Source organism: Garra rufa, chromosome 4 (assembly GCF_049309525.1).
Source record: "Garra rufa chromosome 4, GarRuf1.0, whole genome shotgun sequence".
NCBI lineage: Eukaryota > Metazoa > Chordata > Actinopteri > Cypriniformes > Cyprinidae > Garra > Garra rufa.
This window is the reverse complement of record NC_133364.1, coordinates 10,115,614-10,140,187: the sequence shown is the minus strand read 5'-3', so window position 1 is coordinate 10,140,187 and position 24,574 is coordinate 10,115,614. Positions and strand designations below refer to the sequence as shown.

The 24,574-nt window shown below is 34.5% G+C and overlaps 1 protein-coding gene across 1 annotated transcript in view; it reads left to right on the top strand.

Moving 5' to 3' along the window:
• The window catches only part of mpped1 (metallophosphoesterase domain containing 1), a 51,736-nt gene that overhangs the window by 11,895 nt on the left and 15,267 nt on the right, over positions 1–24,574 (top strand). Inside the window, exon 4 of the mRNA XM_073838305.1 lies at positions 6,153–6,378. Coding sequence (XP_073694406.1) covers positions 6,153–6,378 — 226 coding nt within the window. The remainder of the gene's footprint in view (positions 1–6,152; positions 6,379–24,574) is intronic.

Sequence of the window (24,574 nt, the reverse complement as noted above, 5' to 3'; positions counted from 1 at the left end):
AAATGTACATATAATGTACTCACCCCTTTGTCATCCAAGATGTTCATGTCTTTCTTTCTTCAGTCATAAAGAAATTATGTTTTTAGGATTTCTCTTCATATAATGGACTTCTATGGTGCCCCCGAGTTTGAACTTCCAAAATGCAGTTTAAATGCTCTTTGCCAAGGAAGAAGAAAAAATTACAATTTCTATACTTTTTTTAACCTCGAAAGCTCATCTTGTCTAGCTCTGCATATTCCAAACTCTGTGTATTCCAGTTCATGACAGTTAGGGTAGGTCGAAAAACTCCTATCTTACTCCTATCTCTACACCATAGAAGGCCACTATATGGAGAGAAATCCTGAAATGTTTCTCAGAAAACATGATTTCTTTACGACTGATAAGAGAAAGACATGAACATCTTGGCTGACAAGAGGGTGAGTACATTATCTGTAAATGTTTGTTCTGGAAGTGAACTACTCCTTTAATCAGTCAGCACCATCATCTACACTTGGTAGATGATGTATAGAAAATCTGTTAAAAACTCGAATGATGAATGCTGTGATGAACAGAGGAGCTTTATAAAGAGAGGCAGGTATTTTCATATTTTCTTTTTGATGTGTTGTAGTGACATGAATTATTTATTAATAGTGAATACACTGCAAATGCTACATGAAAGCATGACAGTTTTAAACAAAAACTGAAATGTTTTTTTTTTGTCTTTTGTTAAATATGACAAAATCTTTTAATGTGACATACTCTCAAACTCTGTGATTGTCCATTTATATTTCACAATGCAACATGATTACATTTAATTTGTGGCTTATGTGTTAAATGCACAGTTATGTAGTTGGCTGATACTTTCTCAGACAGCCAACTTACAAGAAAGTGCACATATCACGTAGGTGGCAAACGTCTGCAGCATCCCAGCGCGAGACAGTGCCATAATCCTCTTGAATGAGCTCTGAATTTCGGAGGTTGGAGGATTTGCTCCATCAAAGTCCAAAGACCACCCACCAGAACAGAAATGACAATAGCACTCAAATCCGGACACTTCCTCTGGGCTTATGCACCTCTAAAACCCTGATTCGAATGGTCCACCACACATACGCGCACACACACACACACACACACACACATACACAAATATGCCAATATTGCAGCTCACAAGACATGTATAGGAGTGAGATGTTTTGTATGACAAGTGCTTGTGTGTGCGTGTGTGTCTGAGTTGTTGAACATGCTATTCTCCCTGCACGTATGTGTCTGTGTGAACACGCACGGGCCTGCATTCATCTGCTTTAATTGCACTCTTTTTGAAGTGAAAAGAACAGAAGTTGTCTGTCAGATTCACAGTGAAAATTAAGCTATTGCCGCCTTGAAAGTTCTTTTGAAATCAAAGACAAAGGGCCCAAGAAGATAGAAACTAATAACAACAAGCACACTCGTCCGTGTGTCCGGATTAGGCGTTTTGGGCTGAAATCGGCATGCTTTTTTCTTTCCTATTTCCCGCTCCTTCTCATCACAAAAGCTTTGGGCTCGTCTTTTCCATCCTCCCTCTTGCTGGCGTTTTGTATTTGTGTGATTGATTGCTTCCAAAGACTTTTTTTTTTTTTTTTTTTTGCTTTGTGTTTGTAAGAGAATGACTCCATTGTAAAATGGTGATTCTCTCTGTAATTCTGCCTTTGAAGGAGTCTGGCCATTTGTGGAATCTATATGAGAGAGAAAGGGAGCGCGAGAAGGAGGGAAGAGAAAGGCAATGAGTGCACGGATATGAACATATGCACCGGGAGATTTTCACACTCTTGCAGTGCCTACACATGTATGCGAACCCGATGGTGCACAACATAAACACAATATGTAATACTTATCTTTTTTTGGACACGAGGATGCACGTTAACAAATGACTTTATGTGGTGAGAATATAGATGAGCAGAAGGAGAACTGGTGGGTCGTGATCTCAAAAAACAGGGTTGTGGACGGCAGGAAAAAGCAATGCTAAATGAAAATAATTGAATGCTAGATGTATATTGGTGCATAATTAAGATAGCAAGATAAACAGGCTTATCAACTTTTAAAATCCTATCCTTATATATATATTTTTGACAGGCTGTGCATCTAATTGACCACTATGGTATTTAGCAATAGTGTAGTTTCATTTCAATTCATTTCATTTAGCTTTTGAATTTTACATGCTAGATCATTTTGATTTAAAAGTGTAGGTTTTAAATCAAATCCATCTGAGAACCACTGAAGTAAAGGACAATGTATAGTCACAAAATAATAACTGACCACTTATTTTATTTTATTTTATTATTTTATTATTATTATTATTATTTTTTTACATGACCATTTTGAGTATAAAGTCTGTTTTTTAAACCAAGTAAAAGGTAAAAGACACGTAAAGACACAAAATAATATTTTTTATTTTAATATTTTATTTTATTTTATTTTATTTTTTACATTCTAGATCATTTTGAATATAAAGTCTGGGTTTTAAACCAAAACCACTGAGGTAAAGGGCCATGTAAAGTCACAAAATAAACCCTGACAGATTAATCAGGACCCTGAAGTGAATCAGAGGTTTGTTTTGAGATTTGTTTTGCAAAAATGAACAGCTAACTGTACATTCTTTCACTTTCCACATGGATATTTACCTAATAAATATGAAATATTTGTTATACAAACAGAAACAGACTGCGTAGTGTTACAACAAATATAAAACTAACATAGCATGTAGGAAATCTGTTGCCTGGTACAACAAAACACAAAGACCAATCAGAATGGAGTATTCCATAGAGCTGTGCAATATAGAGCGTGTATTGACAGCTGTCTAAGAAATTGATGTTGAATTATGGATTTGACATGCATTAGAAGATATGAACTCTCTTAAATCTGCTTGGAAATCAAATCATATCATGGTAAAGCAAACGATTGAGCTGGAAGCTAGTTCTTTATTACGTGTATTACAAAAGTGTTGAGCAACCATAAAAGATATCAGAGCTTTGCCTCTGGAAGGAGGCTTTAAATCTCCAAAACTCCTGCGCTGATTCTTATGAAGCATCTGCCACACACACATAAAGCTCACTCTCAAATTTGCCCATGTCTTACTTTTACGATCATCTCCCAGCGATGGTAAAATTGTGCTTATGGCCGCAGATTTTTAGAGGTGCCGTGGAGTATTGTGCGTGTGTTAAGTGTCAGGCAAATTGCTGTTAAGTCACACAATTTGAGCATAAGCATGTGCGAGGGACCGTGTGTGTGTGTGCGCGCTCTGTCATTTTTTTGTAGGTCCTCAAAACCAGCACCCCCCCACATCCTTCCCGCCCACAATTTAATTGCCGCTTTTCAGGGACGCGCTTGGCTGCGTAATTGTCAAAACACAGGCTGACTGAACTCTCCGTCACACCTCAAACCTTACACTTTCTGACGCATCTCATCTCTTTTATGACACTTTTCAAATAAAGGGAACATTTCCAGATGTTTGGCGTAATTTCGCCTCGGATCCGCGGGGCTGCGGGGAGAGCGATTCGGAGAGAGGAGATTTGTGGGGACAGACTGTCTTTGTGTTTGTCAGGCGTGGACAGGTTCGCTCCCCGGTGCGGTGAACATTTTATAGAACCGTGAAAAAATGGAGATGGAGATTGAACGAGGAGTAATAATATTTGTGCATTTATTGATGTCAGAATTATGAAGTGCCATATTAATTTCCATTGTTCCAGAGAAAAGCCGAAAACAAGTTCCTTAAGAGTCCTGATTTATTGCAAGCCGGAAAAAAAACACAAAAGTGCCAATATCTACCAACTTAATACCTCAAGGAGAATGGTGGAGCCCACCTTGTTGGCAGGCCCGCTCGGCATCTGTGCCTCCAGAAAGCAGCGCAGATTTCCACAATATTCGTCCGCCTGTCATTGACAGCGCTATACATCTCCCCTTTCCCTTATGTGTTCATTTATTAAGCCTTCTGTGGCTTAATAAATGGTAAACGATGTCTCTTACTAAAATGGTAGAAAACCTATGAAAGATTTACATTATTCTAAAAATCCACATGGTTTTATACATATTTTGCTCTACACTCTAAAAAATAAAATACTTTACGATGCCATAGAAGAACCTTTTTTGTCTAAATGGTTCCATAAAGTTCCTTTAACATCTGAAGAACCTTTCTGATTCACAAAAGGTTCTTTGTGGCAAATAAGGTTCTTCATATTATAAAACGGAAACCGAGAAATCGCTCTTTAAAGAACCTATGAATGAATGGTTGTGGAACCAAAAAATGGTTCTTCTATGGCATAGCTTGATGAATCTTTTGAAGCACCTTTTTTTTAAGAATGCATGGGGGTGGCATTATTTTGATTACGTAAAACGGTTGCACTCTGTAAACTACTGCTACTATCTATTGCTATTTTTACCACAACACTCGGAAAATGAAATACTGATTGGATGCCACATTGTGCGGCTTTTGGTTGTAATTTTCAGTTGAAGGGCAACAAGAGAAGCAATGTAAGTCTTCAATGATTTCTTAGCGATAAGCCAGGAAATTACTTTAGCCCTGATGCCTTTGAGGCTTTTAGTAGACCACAATTACTGAAAGAACTTACGAATCGTGTAAACATGCCAATCCTTGACATGACGGCGCAACAACTGAAGGAGTTTTTTAGCATGGAATTTACTCGATATCCAAGGGTGTTTAGACTCTTTGTGGGGACAATTGATGGTACAGCATTTGGTTTAAACCTACACTTATATCCATTACCATCTAAGCTCTTTCAGTAGCTGTGGTCATTGTATCAGTATTTTATTTTCAGAGTTGTGTATTCTGAGTTGATTTCCGATTTCTCTTCATTTAATGGATTTCTATGGTGCCAGCAAGTTTAATTTTCAAAATGCAGTTTAAAAGCAGCTTCAAATGGCTCTAAATGATCCCAGCCAAGGAAGGGTCTTATCTAGTGAAACGATCAGATATTTTCTAAAATAAATTGACAATTTATGTACTCTTTAACCTCAAATGCTCGTCTTGTCTAGCTGTACTCTGTCTACTCCGGTTCAAGATAGTTAGGGTAGGTTGAAAAACTCCCAAAAATTAGATGGGACTTTTTCAACATAGATAAGACCCTTTTTCCTCGGCTGGGATCATTTAGAGCCCTTTGAAGCTGAATTTAAACTGCATTTTATAAGTACAAACTCGCGGGCGCCATAGAAGTCCACTATACGGAGAGAAATCCTTAAAATGTTTTCCTCAAAAAACTGAATTTCTTTATTACAAAAGAAAGAAAAAAAATCTGCAGATTTTCCGTCAAAATTCCGTTAAAAGTCTGCAGATTGTCTCTCATTGGTGCAAAATTGTTTCAAGGTTAATATGATTGAATGTTTGAACTAGTCCATAAGGTCATGATAATTGTTATTGCGAATATTAAATTTTTTAGTTACTCTTAGGTTAGATCAGATAGAAATAGCTTTTTTTGAGTGCAGTGTGTATAAAATGATTCATTAAAGTCCTTATAATGTAAAGTTATAGGAATTTTCTAGTAAAAAGTGTGGGAGATCTGCATTTACTTAAAGGGATAGTTCACGCAGAAATGAAAAATATGTCATTAATTACTCACCCTCATCTCATTCCAAACCCATAAGATCTTCATTCATCTTCGGAAAACAAATTAAGATTTTTTTTTAAATCTGAGAGCTTTCTGACCCTGCATAGACAACAACACAACTACCACATTTAAGGCCCAGAAAGGTAGTAAGGACATCATTAAAATCATCATCAAAGACTGACAGGGAAGAGAAGAAATTGTTAAAAAAAAGTCATTTAAAAGGATTCCCGTAGCTTCATAACATTACGGTTGAACCACTGATGTCACAGGGGCTATTTTAATGATGTCCTTACTTCCTTTCTGGGCCTTGAACATTCCAGTTAGATTGCTGTTTATTCAGGGTCAGAAAGCTCTTGGATTTCAACAAAAATATCTTAATTCATCTTCTCCAGATGAACGAAGGTCTAGCAGGTTTGGAACGACATGAGGGTGAGTAATTAAAGACAGAATTTTCATTTTTTGAAGAACTATCTCTTTAACAAGGCAACATTGCATGAATTAATGATGAATGATAAAATAAATAATGATACTTGTTTAATGAAGGCACTTCATCATGATGGCTATTTTCTCTTTCCTTAGGCACTCTGCCATACGAGATCAAAATCGTTATAGCCGGGAACCACGAGCTGACGTTCGATCAGGAGTTTATGGCAGACCTAATAAAGCAGGATTTCTACTACTTTCCTTCGGCCTCCAAACTCAAGCCGGAGAACTACGAAAACGTTCAGTCCCTGCTCACCAACTGCATCTACCTGCAGGACTCTGATGTTACCGTCAGGGGCTTCCGCATCTACGGCTCACCGTGGTGAGTCTCTCTCTTTCTCTTTCTCTCTGACGCGCTTTCTCAAGTCTTCCTGTCACCGTGTTTGTCACCATATGTTGTTGTGTTGTCCCTTCCCCCTCAAGTCTTCCTCATTTCTTGCTCCTTCTTCCCGCATTCTGTCTATCTCCCTTGTTAACACTTCTTTTGCCACCCCTCCATGTCCTGCGATTTACCTCTGTGCCAGTGTGTGTGAATAAGTATGTGTGTTTGTGTGACTCGTAGGCCTCAGTTCTATGTATAAACACAGATGTATTGTAACTGCTTGCCAGGTAATTGTTTTTTTTAAATGAATTTGGCCTGCACAACAGCGCGTGTGGGTGTATTTTCTAAACTTGTAGGAGCAAAAATGTCCTTACGAGAATAGTAAAACGCAATGAAACTGCATGGAGGTGTCGCTAAAATGAAAAACAAATTCATAAAGGGGCTAAATTATGTTTTCTTTTATAACTAAAAGTGTGGGTCTAGTAATTATATTTAAATATGTGACCTTGGACCACAAAACCAGTCATAGTGTCTAACTATTTGAAAAATCTGGAATCTGAGGGTGCAAAAAATCTTAATATTGAGAAAATTGCCTTTAAAGTTGTGCAAATGAAGTTCTTAGCAATGCATATATTACTAATCAAAAATTAAGTTTTGATTTATGAAACATGATCTTTACTAAGGATATTCTAATGATTTTTGCCATAAAAGAAAAATTTATAATTTTGACCCATACAATGTATTTTTGGCTATTGCTACAAATATACTTGTGCTACTTAAGACTGGTTTTGTGGTCCAGGGTCACATTATGTTTATATTAAAAGAAATAATTACTATTATTTTTATAATGAATAATAAGACTTTATTATTAATATAATTATATTTTAGTTTAAATAATTACAGTTAAATACATACTGTTTAAATATGTAATATCATATATTTATTAATAATTTCACATTATTTGTAATTGATTAATACTATTTATTTATTGTATTGTGTATTTATTTTTATTTTTACTATTATTTTTATAGGTACGGTAGTGTTTCAAATGATTACATTAGTAGTAGTATTATTAATATTATTATTAATGTTTTATTGTTGGTCAGCCTTTTAATTGTGATTAATTGCATCCAAAATAAAATCATTTTGTACATAATATATGTATGTGTGCTGTGCATATTTATTATGTTTATATAAATACACACACATGCGTGTATATATTTAAGAAAAATCTGTTATGTTAATATATTAAATATATTTATATATATTATAAATTATATGAATATAATTATATACATGAAAATATTTTCAAAATATATACTGTATGTATGTGTTTTTAAATATGCATAATAAATATACACAGTACACACATATGTTATATAAACAAAAACTTGTATGCGATTAATCACGATTAATCTTTGAGCAGCAATAATAATTATTATTATTATAGTTCTTATAGTTATAATTTTAGAATTATCTAAAAAATATATTATTAAATATTTTATTGCAAAAAGAAGTTTTATTTTAGGAGTTAAGGTTTGGTAGTGAACAACCGATAATAGAAGTCTATGATATGTTTTGATTTTTATAGCTATGTGTGAGAGGTGTAAATTATGTGTGGCCCATCTAAGGTGTGTTCACTGACAGGCGGCTTTTGCAAAAATCACAGTAAGCCCTTACAACATCAAAGTTGATAAATAAGCGTTTATTTATGAGTGTGTATGTGTGTGGCTTGTCAAGCTGATGGTGTTTACAACAGTCATGAACTCGAGAGCTAGATTAAAACCATCTAGTATTAATCCACTCCGATGTGTCCTGACAGAAATCCTCATCTCGTGCCAGCGTGCTTGTGTGTCTGTGTGTTTACACCATGCGGACCTAATAAAACCGCTGAGATCTGGTAATAGCATTCCGCCATAGGGGAAGACGGACAGAAATGTGTCTGTGGTCTTTTATCATCATCTCCCTCTGTGTCAGTCCATCTTGTGCTACATTCATTTCTGTCCCCCTGTCACTGAAGACGTTCTACCACACTGGGGCAGAGTGGCAAAACTCGCATCTCCATGGAGATTTTAAGTCTCTGGATTTATGGGCCGAGTCGTGTGTTTCTGCAGGCGATGGCTGTCTGTGATCTGTGCAGCGCTGCATCGCTCAGTAGAGTCGTCCATCTCCTTATCACTTCATCTCTACCTTTTCGGCTTCCTCATCTACTGCTGTGTTCCCGAAGCTGTCTATTGAGGCGGTAGTTTAAGATACATTAAGTGTCAAGGCTGTTTCAAATAGTAGGCAACTTATTTGATGCCTTGTTTTGGCCAGATTCTCATCGTTGCATATATGCTTCAGAGAGAAAACAATCCCAGAATGAATTGGAATAAAAATTCTGAAGTATTCCAAACATGTGATAAGTATTCCAAATTGTTTCCATTTTAGTTAAGACATCACTTTAGAAGGCAACTGCCTATGTAGGCAGAAGTTAAAAGGCAGTAGGTTTCAGAACAGAGCTTATGCTGTCCATCCAACTATTAGAAGTTCAGTAGAGAGACCACAGCAACATCAATGCACTTATCTTTGTCTTTGTCATATCTTCTGTTTCAAGTTCTGCAAAATTTGAACTTTTAGTTGTACAAAAGCTGGTCAATGAGACACCTTTTGTGCATTATCTTTTATCTATGATGAGTGCAATTTGGTACTAATATACATCCCTTAGCAGTAGATTTGGACAAATGTTTTCCATTTGAATTTATGTCCTCAGTTATAATCTTTTGTACCCTTAAATGTACAATATTTGCACTTTTTTTCCGCACACTCTTTCTGATAATCTTTCTGGTATTTTTGACAATTTCTCAGAATTACAACTTTATTTCTCAGAATTACGACTTTATATTTTGCAATTCTGACTTAATTTCTCAGAATTGCGACTTTATTTCTCAGAATTGAGTTTATATCTCGCAATTCTGACTTTATTTCTTAGATTTTCAAATTTCTTTCTTAGAATTGCGAGTTTATTTCTCAGAGTTGAGTTTATATCTCCCAATTCTGACTTTATTTCTCAGAATTGCGACTTTATTTCTAAGAATTGTTAGTTTATATCTCACAATTCTGACTTTATTTCTCAGATTTGCGACTTTATTTCTTAGAATTGTAAGTTTATATCTCACAATTCTGACTTTATAACTTGCAATTGCGAGTTTATATCTCACAATTCTGAGCAACAAAGTCAGAATTGTAAGATAAAAGGTCGCAATTACCTTTTTTATGTTTTATTCAGTGGCTTTCATAGTGTGATGTATTTTCTAAACTTAGGAGCAAAAAAAGAAATTAATGTAAAAAAAAAAATCACAAAGATATATTTTAATGTAATTATAAAGTATAAATAATTATTGTTACAGTAATTTTATTTATTTATTGGAAAAAGTGCCAAACATTTTAACAATTTTAGAGGCAGGGTAATGCTAATAATATTTATTATTGTTATTCTTTATTTATTTATAGATATATATACATATATACAGTCAGCTAAACACTCTTCATAGTCAAAAGACTATCTTGCTGTACAGTTGTTTAAAAAAATAAAATAAAAATTCGATCGTCTCTTGTCTCACTTAGGTTACAAAAGTGAGCTGGAAAGCCACTTCTTGGTTTTAAAACATAAATAATTTTAAACTTTACACACTATCTTAAAAACGCAGTGCTCATGGCGTAAGATGTTGAAAAAAACAGTATGAGTCTTGACGCAGTGACCAACGAAATCCATCTGCATGTGTATGGCTGTAGAGGATTGAATCCTGCAGATGAAATGCTAAATGAAATACCTCTACTAAAATGGAAATGGAAAAATAATAAATAAGAGAATGCCTGAGACTAGTCGACCTCTCTAATCAACTAGCTACTTCTTGGACCCATCCCTACTCATAATCTGCGTACTTTCACGCACACGCTCTCTCTCTCCCGGGCTAAATGAGATCTTGGCACGTTGCATTCTTTCCTAAATCCTGACTATTTGTCATGCGGTGATTTTGGAATGAAAAGAACTGCATGGGGGAAACATGTGGCGTGTTTTTCTGTTCTGCTGACGCTAATGCAAGTTTACAAGTCATTTGTCATCCGCAGATCTGCAAATGCAGAGACGCGTGGTGCATTTGTGCCTATTTGTGTGCGTGCGTGTGTGAGCCAGTGTGGGTGGATGAAGTATTAAGGATGGCTGTCCCTTTCAGATGAGCGTGAAGCACAAACAATGTGTAGGACCCACAGCACATATCGCTCTGAGCTAAACACACTCGCGCACACACAGCTTAAACTTTCCCACATCTCCTGCGTATGTGCTCATATGGACGGTTACTCACAGACATGGTGACAAGTCACGATGATGCTTGGTGAACACAAACACATCCTGTGTGCCCTGCGGGGGGTTACCGTCAGTGGAAAGCTGCTAGCTGAATGTTTATGCACCGGCAGTAAAAGAGCAGGTAGAAGGTAATTGAGAAAAGTGCGTTTAAACTCGGGAGATTAAAATGAAGTTGCATTGGAATTAACAGACTTTTGGTGGTAAATAAGATTGTGATAGTTTGCCTTTGTAAATGCACAGTGTGCAAAGAGAAAAGTGACATTTTTGGCCTTTTTTCTCTTTTATTTAGGTAGTTCATGAAGTCGGTGTCCTGCACTGTGTGATGCTATACTATTCTAAACAACATTTATTGTTGCATGCATTTTTTTGTGATGCATATTAATTTAAAAATTACTTTTACGTTTATTCATTCAGCAGATGCTTTTATCCAAGCAATTCATCTTAAGGAAGCAATAACACAAGTTTTAGGAATACAAAGTTTTAAACTGGAGCAGAATTTGTACTGTAAAATTAATTTGTAATATTGCAGGAATACCCACAGGAAAAAAAAAACTGTAAATGAGCTCTATTTAAGATTGTGAGTGTAAGATATTTGAGAAAAAAGATTTGTGTAGTCTCGTGTTTCTCCTAGAGTTCCAACAGATATCTAAATGTCACAAATCTGTGCTCAAATTCATTAAAAACTAAAAACAGGACATTCGATATTATTTGTAGCGATTTTATATTTATGTTAAAGGGATAGTTCACCCAAAAATGAAAAGTCTGTTATTAGTTTATGATCCTCATGTTTTTCCAAACCCGTAAGACCTTCAATCTTCTTTGGAACATCAATTAAGATATTTTTATGGAAATGCAAGCTTTCTGTCCCTGCAAAGACACAACTGACACGTTCAAGGCCTAGAAAGGTATAAGGACATTGTTAAAATAGTCCATGTGACAGTGGTTTAACCAACGAAAACAAAAAATAACGACTTTATTCAACAATTTCTTCTCTTCCATGTCAGTCTTGAACAGGCATGTTCACGAGAAGACACGACGCATACATGTGCTGCTGACACAGGAGTAATTAATGACATAATTTTCATTTTTGAATGAACTATCCCTTTAATGTTCTATTTTTATTATTATTATTATTATTATTTGTTATTTTATTTTATTATTTTATTTTATTAATGACAGAATTTTCATTTTTGAGTGAACTATCCCTTTAATGTGCTATTTTATTTTATTTAGTTTAGTTTTGTTTTATTATATTTTATTTTTAAATTTAATACAATTTTATTAATGACATCATTTTTATTTTTAGATGAACTATCCCTTTAATGTTAAATTTTTTTATTTTATTTTAGCATTGACAGTATTTTCATTTTTGGGTGAACTATTCCTTTAATGTGCTATTTTATTTTAGTTTATTTATTTTATTTTATTTTATTTATTTTTAGCCTTAAAAGTGAAAGTGACAACATACAATTATGTGGAAAAGTGATGGAACAGAATTTGCAAATGACAAAAGAGAAGAACTGGTGCTACTCGCCTGGCCACTGCTTTGCTGTCAGTCTTTCTGAATTATAGACTAGATCATTAAAAGCAAAGGAGATTAAGTGTAAAACATTTTTGTCAATCACTTTCTTTCTGTCTCGTTCTTCTGCTCTGAGGGGCAGCAGGGGGCTTCGCATGCTGTTATATAGCTCAGCAGGGCATCCATAAGCAAAGACAGATGATCACCGACAATGTTCTTGAACACCTGGTTGCCAACATATATATGTGTAGGTTAGGTTTGGATGACAGCATGTGGCCAATGCATGTTATTGTATACATGTTTCAATCTTTTTGCTAGATTTTGCTATCCACATTTTTTTTTACCGTAAGAACGGGCACGACCATTTGTAAATGTTATGGGTTAGGCTTCTGGTCTCATCCGCATCCAGCTATTTCTAGCTGTACAAAACAGCTTGCTTTGCTGCTTGAGATTGCAAATTGATGTTTCTTACCATATTATTTTAATGTATTATCTTAATTATGAACAAAATGTTTGTAGTGCAAACATTTTTGCCTTTTACTGCACGTTGTTATTCTTCACGTTATTTCCCTACTTCCGCGTTGAAGAAAAAGGTGGATAGCGTTTATGGATTATTCAGTGGATTGTACAAAAGCAGTCTAATATGTAATACGAATTTTGAAGTATATTAACTCTTTATAGTTTTATTTGAAATTATATTAAATTCAAAACTTATTTTTTAATTTCTATCAAAGATTTCATGATACAAAAAGTTATTTTGGTCACACTGCTTACCCCATATAACACTTTTAAGTGTTTTTAATGATGTTATTTAAGATCAGTGAAGGCCATTAAACCATTTGTCCTGAGAAAGATGCAGAGAGGAGGAGAATAACAGCGAAAAGAGGAGGGGTTAAAGAGTAAAGAAGCAAGCAGACTTTTTTTCCCCCTGTAAAAGTGAAATGAAAATAGAAGAAATGTTCGCTATCCAGTGACTCCATGAGGAATAATTAATGCCAGAGATGCAAAAGACTCCGTAATTAGATTTTTTAATTATTGAGGATTTGCTTCTCCTCTGTAGTGGCCCAATTAAAGAAGCTCATCAAAACACAAAAAAAAAAAAAGAAAAGAAAGTAAAGTGAAAGACAGGGATTATGTGCGTTTTCCCTTCTCTTCTGTTCTGGTGTACCTGCCTCCCTTGTGTTTGATGACTCCTCTTCACTGATGAAGGGGACACGGCACGAGACGTTAATGAACGGCCCTTCATTTGGACGAAGTGAACAATTAAAAAGGAGTAGAGGATGAACTGAGCCTAATGATGGAGAGGAAGAGGCCAGTGTGGTGGTGGATATATATAAAACAGCGCGTTTAACTGCTTGACCTTGTCGGCGCGTCTGTGTGAATTAATTAAAGTGGCGGCTGATGTGGAGAATGATTTGAGAAGAGAGGAGAGATTAGTACAGTATCAGTCGTGTCTCCCCACGGGGAAAAGAGCTCACCGTTTCGGCTATGTAGGGCTGGCCACAGGAGGACCTCCTCAATTAACATCTGAGATGCCTGAGGGAGAGGGGGAGTCGGAGCGGCCTAGTCCTGTCATGTAGACCCCTCACGCTCACACACTTGAGTTAGCTGCTCTAAACACTGCGAAGTTATTCGACCTTGTCTCTTTCCAGCTGGTTGGGAAGATCTTGGGTTTTTTAATGCTTTTTCACATGATTCATGTCTTTGGCTTCAACTAGCAGGCATGAGCATTATAGGCTTTTACGAGGCTGCTTGGTAGTGAGGATAGTGAAAGAATAGGAAAGACGCCAAAACTTATTTAAGCTTCAAACAGCAAATATGCAAATGCAAATATAATTGACCCTTCGAAAAGACCCGCCTCCTTTTGTTATTGTCTTTTAATGCCGCTCTCACACTAAACATTGTGTTCTCTCTCAGTGAAAAATACATCACGGAGCAAAGAGGAAACTGACAACACACTGACAGACAAGGCAAAGCAGGTTGCTTTAGGTATCTGAGCAATCATAATGCCGAATCTGCCATTTTGTTGACAGGAGAGTTGGTTATCATCGGTGGACTTGAACTTGGTCATTCATGGTTATTTTATACTATAACTACTGCTAAAGAGGAAGAGATGATCAACCTGGTTCAAGTGCGATCTGTCATGACACATTAAAGAGCCACAAAACAGTATTTATTGTTTGAATTTATTAAAATATTACAAAATTTGAAAGCTGAGACGCTTCATACCTAAAGTAACCTGCTTTGTCTTGTGAGTGAGAACATGTTGTTTGGTGTAAGAGTGGCATTAAAAAACAAAGAAACTAAGTCTAATAAATTCAAACAACAAATACTGTAGTGCCTCAGTTCAAACGGCATGTGCTCCGAGTTGATCATCTCTTCCTCTTTACTAGTAGTCAAAGCATTAAATAAACATTAATGAACATCAAAAGGTGTCTTGTTTCAAATGCGGAAAGACGTCATTACACAGAATTTTTCAAGTTCAAGTCCACCGACGTTAATCTACTCTCCTGACTGGTTTGTTTGTCGGACAAAATGGCAGATTCTGCGTTATGATTGGTCAGATGGCCTGTCAATCAAACTCCCTGCAAAGGGTCAGTTGTACTTGGCAGTTTCAGAAATTAGAATTATTAACTTACATATATGTGACCCTGGACCACAAAACCAGTCATAAGTAGCACATATATATTTGCAGCAATAGCCAAAAATACATTGTATGGGTCAAAATTATACATTTTTCTTTTATGCCAGAATCATTAGGATATTAAGTAAATATAGTTTTTCATATAGTTCATATAGTTATATCTTCGCTAAATATTGTCCTATGCTAACAACATATACATCAACGGAAAGCTGAGTTATTCAGCTGTCAGAAGAAATCTTGACTGGTTTTCTGGTCCAGGGTCACAACTTTACTGTTTTTGAAACCCAGTTTGTTGTCCATTTATGTGTAATTTTTTTGAATGAATTAATTACAATGGCCACTATATTCCTGGGTTTAATAACAGTAATGGTCATTGTCAGAACGCTTTTAACCTTTTTCGTTTTTTTTATTTATTTAATTTTTTTTTTTACCTTGGACCATTATTGTTACACAGAATTATTTTGATTTCATTTTATTTATTAATTAATAATTTAAAAAAAATGGTTGAGTTTTGTTTATTTCTGTATTTATTTTTAGAAACTTAATGGTATTATCCATATTATACTTTTATACTTTTCATATTATATTTTTTACCTTTTTGTAGGTTTTTTGTTACCTTTATGAGGACATTTTTGAGGATTTATGAGGATTTTTTCTACAATATAAAACCGTTTGTTGTCCATTTGTGTTCATTTTTTAAGTAGTCCATATGAATTAAAGTTGAAATATTCACTATAGTGTTAAAAATAGACAGGCCTAGAATAAAATATTATAATATATGATGATAATTTATATATTGTGTTATTCACAATATATTGATATATTTTTGATCCACATTTTAAATATCTAGGGCAATTTTTTAGCACTGTGCCATTCTTGCTTAAAAACCTTTTTTATATCTGACCCTGATAAAAGCAGATTATATGCATAATCATTGGTTATGCTTTGAAACATCAGCAACAATGTTTTTTGCAAAAAAAAAAAACGAAAGGTCCAAGAGTTATGTTGTAGCCGTAGAGTTGAATGCATTGGGGAATGTTGACATGAATCAAGGGCCTTCGAGGTGCAAAACCAAATACTCCAGCACTCCACTCTTTTCGGTCCTCTTTCTATGTGTCAGTCACTCTGCTGGAAACACGACAGAAAAAAGAAACTTTTTTATTAAAAGCAACTGACTGTGGGGCTTCGTGTCTTGGCTGGATGTTACCTGTAAATTGGTCTCTGAGGCGAAACTCCTCGCTCACACCGCGCTTGTGTCTTCACACATACGCGAGTGTGTACAGCTCTGGGGAATTTCTTTACATTCTCATAAACGCTGAATTTGTTTACCTGCGAAACAAACAGGATAATTCAGTTTATCTCTGTCCTTCTCCATCACGTCAGCCACTTTATCAGTCGCGTTCCGCATCCGACTGTGACATAAATGATCCAGAGAATAAATTATACACCGTATTAAGCGAAAGACGGACCATACAATGGTTGGTACCCATCCTGCATTCATCTTGTCCTCCCTCTCCCGTGTCTTTTTCCGGCTGCTGCCTCTTCAGTGCTGGCTGTGGCGTGTGGTCGGGCGTCAGAATTAGCTGCCCCACAGCGATGGCTAATCAACACACTTTCACACTTCCTGAGGAGGAGGATATGTAACCCTCTCCCTCCCTTTTCCTCTTTTTCTCCCCTTCCCTCGCCACTCCTTTCTTTTTGCGCGCTCCTCTTTTCTTCTCCGTCTCCCTCCTCCCGGAGAACTTGGAAATAATTTGAGTCTCCTGGGTTTTTACACATTCTAATTTCCAACTAAATGGGACATCTGTTTGAGAAAAGGAAGATTTGCCACGGTTGCTACGGCAACTATCACTCTGTGGGAAAGAGAGGGAAGAGGGAGGAAAAAAATGTCCAGCAGTTACACGGGCGGAATTAGCGGCTGATTTTTTAGAAGCACCGTCACAATCCCAGACAACCACTTCTGCGCTTCCTCTGCTACTTTCTACATGTTAACTCCCTCTCCTGCTCATTACACCTCTCTTGCTCTTTATTCTGAACTGGATATTTATTTTCTCCACACAGCTGTGGAGGAATGAAATGCGGTACCATGTGGCAGAACTTGTGTGGCTAGTGTTTTTGCCACCAATTAGAGATGGAGACATTTTATTCCCTTACACAGATGCACATTCACACAAATATGATTGTCTGGGGTATAAGGGTGCCTACAAAACCATTAGTTTTTTTTTTTATGATCCTTAGTTAAAAAACTAAATGCATTACTGTCGTATTAGAAAAAATTTAACACTTTAAAATAAGGTTCATTAGTTAACATGAACTAAGAATGAACAATACTTCTACAGCATTTATTAAGTTGTGTTTGATAACATTAGTTAATGCACTGTGAACTAACATGAACAAACAATGAGCAACTGTGTTGTTTGTTCATGTTAGTTAATACATTAAGTAATGTTAACAAATGGCACCATGTTACCAAATCATGTTTGGTAAAAGTAGTGGTATTGTCCAGTGTCAGAAATTATTCAGAAAGGTTTTTTTTTTCTACGAAACTGTTGTCAATTTGTGTTTATCAAGTAAATAATATGAATGAATTAATTAAAATGGTCACTATGTATTGGCCAGTGTAATGGGTTTGTTTGTTTATTTGTTTACTTATTTATTTTTATTTTTTACATTTTATGTTGCCATTTTCTTCAGTATTATTTATATTTATTATATATATATATATATATATATATATATATATATATATATATATATATACACATATATTTATGAAATAATTCATATAAATTAATTAATTAAAATTATATACTATATTATACTCAGAGCTGGGTAGTAACTGATTACATGTAATCTGGATTATGTATGCAGATTACAAAAATTAAGTACTAGATTAAATTACATTTTATAATACTTTTTTATTGATTACATAATTATATATTCACACAATAGCAATAAACTAGCAGTAAACAATTGTTTGGTGTTTTATTTTGATTGGTGTTATTTTAAATTATTATTATTAGCTTTCCAAAACCCCTTGAAGTTCATTCACAAACCCCAGTTTGGCAAACCCTGATAATGTAATGTGGTTAATAACAATATTTTTTGTATTTTTGTATCAATATGGTACAAGATGATCCTATTTAAATCAATGTGATAAACAAGTTAGTTCAAAAGTAATCTACAAGTAATCTAAAAGTAGTCTGATTACATTTCCTAGATGTAATGGATTACATCGCTAATTACAATTTTTGTCATGCAATTTGGAAACAGTAATAGACTACAATTTGTGATCTACCCAGCTTTAGAAAGGCCTACAATACAATATTTTAGAGATGCATCGATTGATCGGCTAGTGATCGGAATCGGACGATTTTTCTCATGATCGGCCCGGATCGGTGACCGGCCGGTCAATTTCTCCGCTTGCCGATTCCTAGCCGATCCCTTTATTGCCAGCAGCGCATGCAATTACGTCACAGCCACGTGCGCGCACTCACAGTCGATGACACAAGATGACACAAACATCGCAGTTTGTAACATTTATAAGGCCAAAATACAACGTGAGGGAAAAACCACGAACCACACGCTTGTTTAGCTTGGCTGGACATGTGGTAGATCGCGCCCCCGCTCTGCATATTTTGCATGTCTCTATTAGTTAACGCACGTGATTCAGATAACCCGCTCGTTAGAAGTGAGCTCCGTGAATGAACTGTGTTCCGATTGACATGGTCCCTGCACAGTGTTCATTGCTCCCTACTCCCTGAGCAGTGGAAATCCGTTGACGTTTACTACACTTTCATTCATTCATATATTTGCGCTGCGCCTCCGCATACAGCCTCTTCACACACTAATGGTTCGAAGCGAGCATATATGTTACATTTGAAGGTAATTTAAGCGTGCACGACGTGAATTTAATTTGCATTTATTTACAGATGCATTTATGTTACACTTCTCTAGTAAGTTTCATCTGTGTATGAAGACGCTGTATGCGGTGGTGTAGCGCAAATATGTGAATGAATGTTCTGAAGCATAGTACCGCTGGATTAACTGGTGACAAGGCAGAAATGCTTCTCTTTATCAAGAATAATTTGCCATTAATGCTCAAGTAATAGCATTTACTACTAGCATTGTTATTTCTACCTGTTTGAAGACACAGTGCACTTTTTGTTATTAAAGTTATTGTTGTGAGATGATCCTGTAATTAATGTTTAAAAAAAAATCCATATAAAATTAATTGAAGAAAAGTAGATTTTTGTATGCCTGCTTTGTTACTTATATTTTATTTCTAATGTTTTCAAGGCTCAGAGCACTTTATTTTGTTAAAGTTATTTTAATATGAGAAGATGCTGTAATTTTTATACATTTCTTTTATTATAATATAAAAAAATACATTGAGGAAAAGATTTTTGCTAGTATAACTATACTATGTTAGTTACAGGAACTAATTTTATACCTTTTTCGAAGGCACAAAGCACTTTATTTTGTTGTTAAAGTTATTTTGTTGTAAGAAGATCCTGTAATGTTTAATAATTTATTTTATTATAAAATAAATTTAATTAAAGAAAATATTTCTGTATAGGCCTATGCTTTCATTACAGTTCTTAAAAAAAAAAAATCGGAATCGGCAAAAATCGGAATCGGCAGGTCATACTTACTGAAAAATCGGAATCGGAATCGGCCAAGAAAATTGCAATCGGTGCATCTCTACAATATTTTAATATATTTTATACATTTATATATTGTTATATCCATAATATATTGATATGTATATGGATTAAATATAATTAGAAACTTTTATCCACTTTCTAAATATTTTTTTTTTTTTTTTTTTGCATTGCAATTGTAATAAACACTTTTTAAAACATTTTTTTTTAATGCATTGGATTTGTATTGAAACAATATTTAAATGCCTCCTCATTGAGCTAAGATGTCACTGAAAGTTTCAGACTGGCAAGCTGAGACAGAAAATTGAGTTGAAATTGTATCAGTGTGCAAAAAACTGCGTGTCTCAGCTGAGCCGAAAGGCCATGCTGGTAAGCCAACACAAAGCGCATTAACACAGCAGGAGTAAGTTTCTATGACCTGACCAGTTCACCTTGCATGCATGTGCGTGTGTGTGTGTGTGTGTGTGTGTGTGTGTTCATTACCCAAAAGGCAATAGCTTTGCATCCCTCCAAGCCGCTCCATATGACAGTCTCATCTCTAACACACACACACGCGGCCATTGACACACGTTTGCACTCATTTACATACACACACACACACACTGGTGCTGCTGTCCTGCACCTGCTCCTCACAGTTCAGACTAGAGGGGCCTGGCGACAGCTCATCTCTCTCTCAAACACACACACTCACACACAGCCTTGATATTTCCCTATTAACTCAGTCATCCTTTTTTAAACTTTCTCTTCTCTCCGTCCGCTCCGACACCATATACAAACTGCTAACACACAAGCGAACGTATTGCCAACGCAATTATAACGTATGACAGAGTGTTTGAGAGCTTCCAGAGGGAGCTCATTAGCGCTGCATGCGTGGTGTCGGTTTGAGTCGCACATATCTCTCAGCGCTCCTAAAATCCTCCCGGAAGAAGGACGAGAGACAAAGCCAAGGGACCCGACAGAAGAAACAGAAGTAATCGTTCAGTGAAGTATCTCCAGACACCGTGTGCTTTGTAGTTTAAAGGCATATTGCGCAAATATTCCGTTTTTTTTTTTTTTTTTGCTGTAGGATACTGCACAGCATGTCTTTAGTTTTATCAAAAGATTCAGTAAAGATGTTTGCAGTGCTTTTAAAAAGGTTATTGTGTTTAATAACGATTTTTAAAGGAATATTCCAGGTTATTATAATATATTATAATGTATATGCATCTGTGAAATATTATAGCACTTGTTCCCCAGTATATAGAATGAATAAAACTTACTAATTAATTGAGACTTTACATATTGTCACACATTGTTTTGGAGCGTCAAGTTTTTATTTTGCTCTAAATACGCCAATCAACAACTGATCACATTTATTTTCTTATGTGTGGATTTATATTTCTTCTTTTTTCTATGATAAAAAAAACATTAATTGAATATTTATTTTATTTTATTATTTTTTTTATTCAACAATTTTATTTCATTTCATTCAACAACCAACCTGCATTGCTTTTCTTAAATTTGTGGTTTTCTCTGTTTTTGATTCTCTTTAATAAAAAAGGGGATTTTTTATTTAATTTTATTTAATTTAATTTAATTTAATTTTATTTTATTTTATTTTATTATTTTATTTTATTTTATTTTATTTTATGCCAATCAACAACTGATCACATTTATTTTCTTACGTGTGGATTTATATTTCTTTCTTTCTTTTTCTTGTTTTCTCTATGATAAAAAACACATTATTTTATTATTTATTTAGTTTTATTTATTATTCTTTTTTTATTATTATTCATCAACCAACCTGAATTTTCTTAAATGTGTGGATTTCTGTGTTTTTCATTCTCTACAATAAAAAAGTTTTTTATTTTATTTTATTTTATTTTATTTATTTTATTTTATTTTATTTTATTTTATTTTATTTTATTTTATTTTATTTTATTTTATTTTATTTTATTTTATTTTATTTTATTTTATTTTATTTTATTTAACAACCAGCCTGCATTGTTTTTCTTGAATGTGTGGATTTCTTTTTGATTCCATATTATAAAGAAAAATTATAATTTGTTATTTTATTTTATTATTTTATTTCATGCCAGTTAACAACTGATAATTTTTTTTTCTTACATAAAAAAGAAAACTCTTTGTGTGAGTCTTTGTTTTTGTGTTTAATAGAAAAATTGTTATTAAAAATCTCTGATTCTTCTTCTTTGCTTTTCTTCCACTTGATTAATTTTTGCCATCTCTCCTAATCCTCGTTTTTTGCGTCTCTCATTGCTGTTCTACTCTTCATCATCTTTGTAAAAACCATGGGGATTCTTTTGGGAAGTAAGAGACCTCTTATATGTGTCATATAGCATAAACTAGAAGTTTAATTGAGTATTTCTCACAATTTTTGAGCATCTTCATCTCTTCTGCGGACGCACATGCACCTACACACAGTAGCAAGGCGAGAGCTTCTCTGCAGATGTTGTCCATTGAGGTTTTTTTTTTCTTGCAGTAAGCATTTATTAAGCTTGATTTTTCAAAAGGAATGCCGAATGTAGCTTTGCAGACGCAGAGGTCTTTATTCATGCAACGGCGGACGTTTAAGAACTGCTTTTAAGAATGCATGGATTGACTTTAAAAGGCTTTTCCTTTAAAGTCAATCCATGCGTTCTGTCATTATTTACTCACCCCCATGTATTTCAAAACCTGTGTGATTTTCTTTCTTCCGCGCATATTCAAATTTGGCATTTATGTTTCAAAATTGATGTGAATAATGTCAAACTCCATTACTTCTCGTCGTGTGTCTCGTATCCAATTGCACCGCGCCAAATCTGAATATGCTAATGTGCTAATGAGGTTCTCCTTTTATATTCCACATACTATAAGAGACTCGTAAGGGTTTGGAACGACATGAGGGCGAGTAAACGATGGCAGAATTTTCGTTTTTGCGCAATCCATTCCTTTAAAGCCCTGCATCAGCTATCAAACACTTCTGTGTGTCCCTGCTCTTGGCTCGTTATGTTAATCAGTGCTGTGAATGTTCCTGTTGATGAGTGTGAGTCCACACAGCTGTTCTGAAGTCTGCTGTGTGCCCAGGCCAGTACATGTGTGTGTGTGTGTGTGTGTGTGTGTGTGTATATAAGTTTGAGAGACGTGTCAGGCTGTGTGGGCAGATGTCTCATTGCACAGATGGGTTTGTTACTGCTGGTTTTCGGACTGTCCGGATCAGATGCGGTGGAGCGGAAATGTTCACCCAGGGTCCAAATTCATTATACACCCCTCAATTTATACTTAAGACTATCATTAATGCTTAATTGTAGGCAGGAACCATGGCCTGGTGGTTAACACACATGCTTTGGCACATTGAGATTGATGTCAGTTTGAACTTTAAGTCCCATTTTCCTTAGATTTTTTTATTTTTATTAATATATTTTTTTAAAGTTATGATTTTTAATGTTGTCATGATATTTAAAATTGAATGAATTATTTCCTATTTTATTTTATTTTATTTTATTTTATTTTATTTTATTTTATTTTATTTTATTTTATTTTATTATTCAACAACCAGCCTGCATTGTTTTTCTTGAATGTGTGTATTTCTTAGTTTTTGACTCTATGATAAAAAAGTGGTATTTTTATTTAATTTTTATTTTATGCAACAACAAGCCTGCATTGTTTTTCCTAAATGTGTTTATTATCATAATGTATTTGTTTGGTTTTGATTATCTATAATAAAAAGTGGTAGTTTTATTATTTTATTTTATTCATTTATTTTATTTTATTTTATTTTATTTTATGCAACAGCCAGTCTGCATTGTTTTTCTTAAATGTGTTTATTATCATAATGGATTTTTGTTATTCTCTACGATAAAAAAGTGGTATTTTTATTTTATTTTTTTATTTTTAATTTATTTTTTAATTTTTAAATTTTATTTTTATTTTATGCAACAACAAGCCTGCATTGTTTTTCTTAAATGTGTTTATTATCATAATGTATTACCATAATTATTATTTTTTGGTTTATGCCAATCAACAACTGATCACATTTTTTTATGTGTGGATTTATATTTCTTTTTTCTTTTTTTCCTGTATGATTAAATTAAAACACATTAATTGATAGTGCCTTAATTTATTTTATTTAAAAATTAAGTGTTATTTTATTTTATCTTATTTTATTTTATGCACCACTCAGCTTGCATTGTTTTTCTTAAATGTGTGGATTTTTTTGTGGACTGACATTTTATTTTATTATTATTATTATTTATTATTATTATATTATTATTATTTTATTGTTTTATTAAATTTTTTTCTATGATGAAATAAAAAACATATCAATTGCTAATACATTTTATTTTACTATTTTTTATAACCTGTTTTTCTTATTAATATATATATATATATAATATATATATATATATATATATATATATATATATATATATATTTTTTTTTTTTTTTTTTTTTTTGGGATTCTCTATGAATATATATACGTTTTAACCCACTGTGTGTGTCTGTGGATGCATGTGTGTTTGTGAATATGTGTGCGTATCGTGGCAAGTAGTCTTGGTTTGACTTTTACATGCTGAGTGTTGCATAAGTCATGCTGTTGACCAAATGTCCCATATTTACCACGTTTTAACCCAGAGCCAGACAGAGAGCGAGTAGGGGACTCAGGCAAACAGTGAAGTTGTGCAGAGCATGTGCAGCTATGTCTGACAGAAACATAAACAGACCCACACACTCCTATCGGCTCAAGCCTGGTCTAATCCCTTTATTGTCAGAGACTGATATACTCTGCCTTCCAGGGTTTCTCTCTCTCTCTTTCTCTGGTTTTGTGGAGTGTGTGTCTCTCCCGCTGTGCTGCTCGGACTGGAGCCCCGTGTGAATGGACCGCTTGCTTCTCTCAGATTAAACATCAAAGTCCAGCCGGCCCTGCAGTTCAGCACAATACAGCACAGTACATTGTGCTAAATATATAACACGGCCTGAAAAATAAAGCTACTGTGTGCTAAATATGCAACACTGCCTGAATACTATACTACAAAACTACAAAATAT